General features: G+C 57.7%; 1 protein-coding gene across 1 annotated transcript; it reads left to right on the top strand.

Moving 5' to 3' along the window:
* Window positions 1-387: 387 nt before the first annotated feature.
* On the top strand, window positions 388-1445 carry GNI_108480 (hypothetical protein; the record flags this gene model as incomplete). The annotated part of the gene is made up of 2 exons (XM_011133139.1): window positions 388-969; window positions 1146-1445. 2 exons carry the CDS (start codon window positions 388-390, stop codon window positions 1443-1445), a joined length of 882 nt encoding a protein of 293 aa, XP_011131441.1.
* Window positions 1446-2600: the final 1155 nt, after the last annotated feature.

Here is a 2600-nt window from a genome sequence, read left to right as displayed (position 1 = left end):
CCCAAGTCGAAGACTTCCTTTCAGATGTTGCTACGAGAATGTTCCCCACTAGCAACTACGTGGCCGACGTGCACGTGGCGGCTGCAACCATCCAACCCGAAGACTTCCCACAACTCAGGGAAGCACTCAACCAACGACTAACGCGCTACGTGAGACTCACCCGCCACTGGGGTCACAGAGACCATTCACGCAAATTCCTGGAGCGCCGCGTCCTTGGCGTGGCGTCTCCGCAGTGGAGAGCATCGGAAAGGCGGACGAGAGCCCTTTTCTGTAAAGGCCCAGGTACGCAACACCCCGTTGCAGTTCTTCATAGATACCGGGGCCGACATCAGTTTACTTAGAGAGCGCGACAGAGAGAGAGCGGGCGTGCCATTCTCAGGGCGAAGCATGAGAATCGACACAGTACTAGGATCTGGCACCCTGCCCCTCACAGCACCAGCCGAGACGCCCATCGGCGAGCACAAAAAGGACGTCACCTTCGCGGTCATGCCGCCAAATGACCTGCCCAACCTACTGGACACACCCGACATGGACCTACTGCCCACGGTAGGCAATACCAGAATGGCCCTATGCGCCAAAAGGGGATACGTCGACGAGTTACGAGACGGCGAGCACCGCGAGCGGCTGTGGGAGCTCCTGGAGGAGCTCAAGGATACGTGGGAAGACCCCAAGGTGGCGCAGGTCAAGTACGAAGCACGGTTCGAGGTCTCAAGACGCCCGCACAAGGTCAGGGTCCGCCACTACGAACCCCAAATGCTGGAGGAGTTGAAGAAGCAGGTCGCGAAGCAACTGGAGCTGGGAGTCATCCGACCCTCTAAGAGCGAGTGGGCTGCCGCTCCTCACTTTGTTAAGAAGAAAATCGGAGAATGGAAGTACCCCACCAGCAAGAAGGAGCTACAAAGCTTCTTGGGGATGTGCGGCTATCTGAGGCCCTTCATCCCTCAAGTTCTCCCACATCACGGTGCCGCTGTTCGACCTGCAAAAGAAGGACAGGACTTAAGAGTGGCGGGACAGGACTTAAGAGTGGCGGGACGTGCACGAGAACGCCTACCATCGGCTCCAACACGCCGTCCAGGGCACCGTCACGCTGCATGCCCCTACTTAAAATGGCGAATACATCATAGAGACCGACGCGTCCGAGTTAGGGGTCGGGGCTGTACTCAAACAGGTGCAAGGCGACGCTGAAGTACCCGTCGAGTTCGCTAGCAAGAAGTTCAACCTCCACGGAGTCGCGCTGGGACACCAGGAAAGGGGAGTTGTTCGCGGTCAAGTGGGCCATCGAGAAGAGGCGAGACTACGTCAGCCTCTCGCACTTCACGGTCAGGACAGACCACAACAACCTATGGTACCTCACCAGCGTGGACAAGGGCAAGGTCTTCTTACTAAGCGACTACGACTTTACCATCGAATTCATCTCCGGCGAACCCAACAACATAGCTGACTGACTTAGCAGATACGCCGGCGACGACGAAGGAGACGACGCGCTATTAGACCGGATGACACTGAAGGTCGCGGCTGTGTGGGCACCCAGACTGTCAACCTCCCTTCAACCCCGACAAAGGAAGACTTCGTCAAAGCATACGCCGAGGAGGGGAACCCCAACCTACCAGGTCTCCACTACAACGGCCTGTGGTGGATCCATCTCAGGACAAAGAAGATTTACGTCCAGCAAGGACTACCGACAGGGGCGCTGGGAAAGGCTGCCGCTATGGACGTCGTATTATTCGACCACGTGGGACCAATACACGCGGGAGGCGCCGACTGAAATATCATCGTCGACCATGCGATGCGGTATATGATGGCCAAAATGGTTCCGACGTTGGACGCCACGCAGACGTTCAGGACCTTCTACCGGCACTGGATAGTCCCGTACGGGCCACCACGAATAGTACTGACGGACAACGGCACCAGTTTCCGAGGGGTCTTCCGCGCAAAGGTAACGTACCAGCTAGGATGTAAGCACGTGACCGCCGCGCCGTACCGACCACAAGGGAACGGCATTGACGAGGCCCCTCACCAAGAACTACACAACGTACTCTCACAAGTCCCAATGGCAAGAAGGCGTCAGAGACAGGGAACTAATGGTGGGTGCAGTCACTCGCCTGCACAACGTAACGCTCCACTCCGCGATAAACACGTCCACTCCGCGATAAACACGTCCACTTCGCGATAAACACGTCCCCGTCCGAGGCAGTCTTCGGCAACCTCCCCATTCTGGACAAACTGCAGGACATGATCCCACGGAGCTCAGAGCAAGAACGCAAGCAAGTGCAACAACAAATGCTCCGAGAGCGAATGGCCGAGTCCCTCATCAGAAGCCGACCGTTTGAGGCACACCCAACCCACCGACCGACCAGGAGATATCGTCGTGGAATTTGTCGACCCAGGCTCCGCAGCATCGTCCCTCAACGGACCGGAGACGCCAAGGTGGTTCGCGCCCAAGTGGTCACTCCCCATGAAGGTCGAGTGGTCAATGAAGGTCAACATAACCCGCACGCAAGTAGAGGTGGGAAGGTACGGCCAGCCAGGCCCAACGTTCCAGGTACGGCCAGCCAGGCCCAACGTTCCAGGTACGGCCAGCCAGGCCCAACGTTCCAGGT

This window comes from Gregarina niphandrodes (assembly GCF_000223845.1).
Source record: "Gregarina niphandrodes unplaced genomic scaffold scaffold00024, whole genome shotgun sequence".
Lineage (NCBI taxonomy): Eukaryota > Apicomplexa > Conoidasida > Eugregarinorida > Gregarinidae > Gregarina > Gregarina niphandrodes.
The sequence above is the reverse complement of the archived record's forward strand: the minus strand, read 5'-3'. Positions and strand labels throughout refer to the sequence as shown.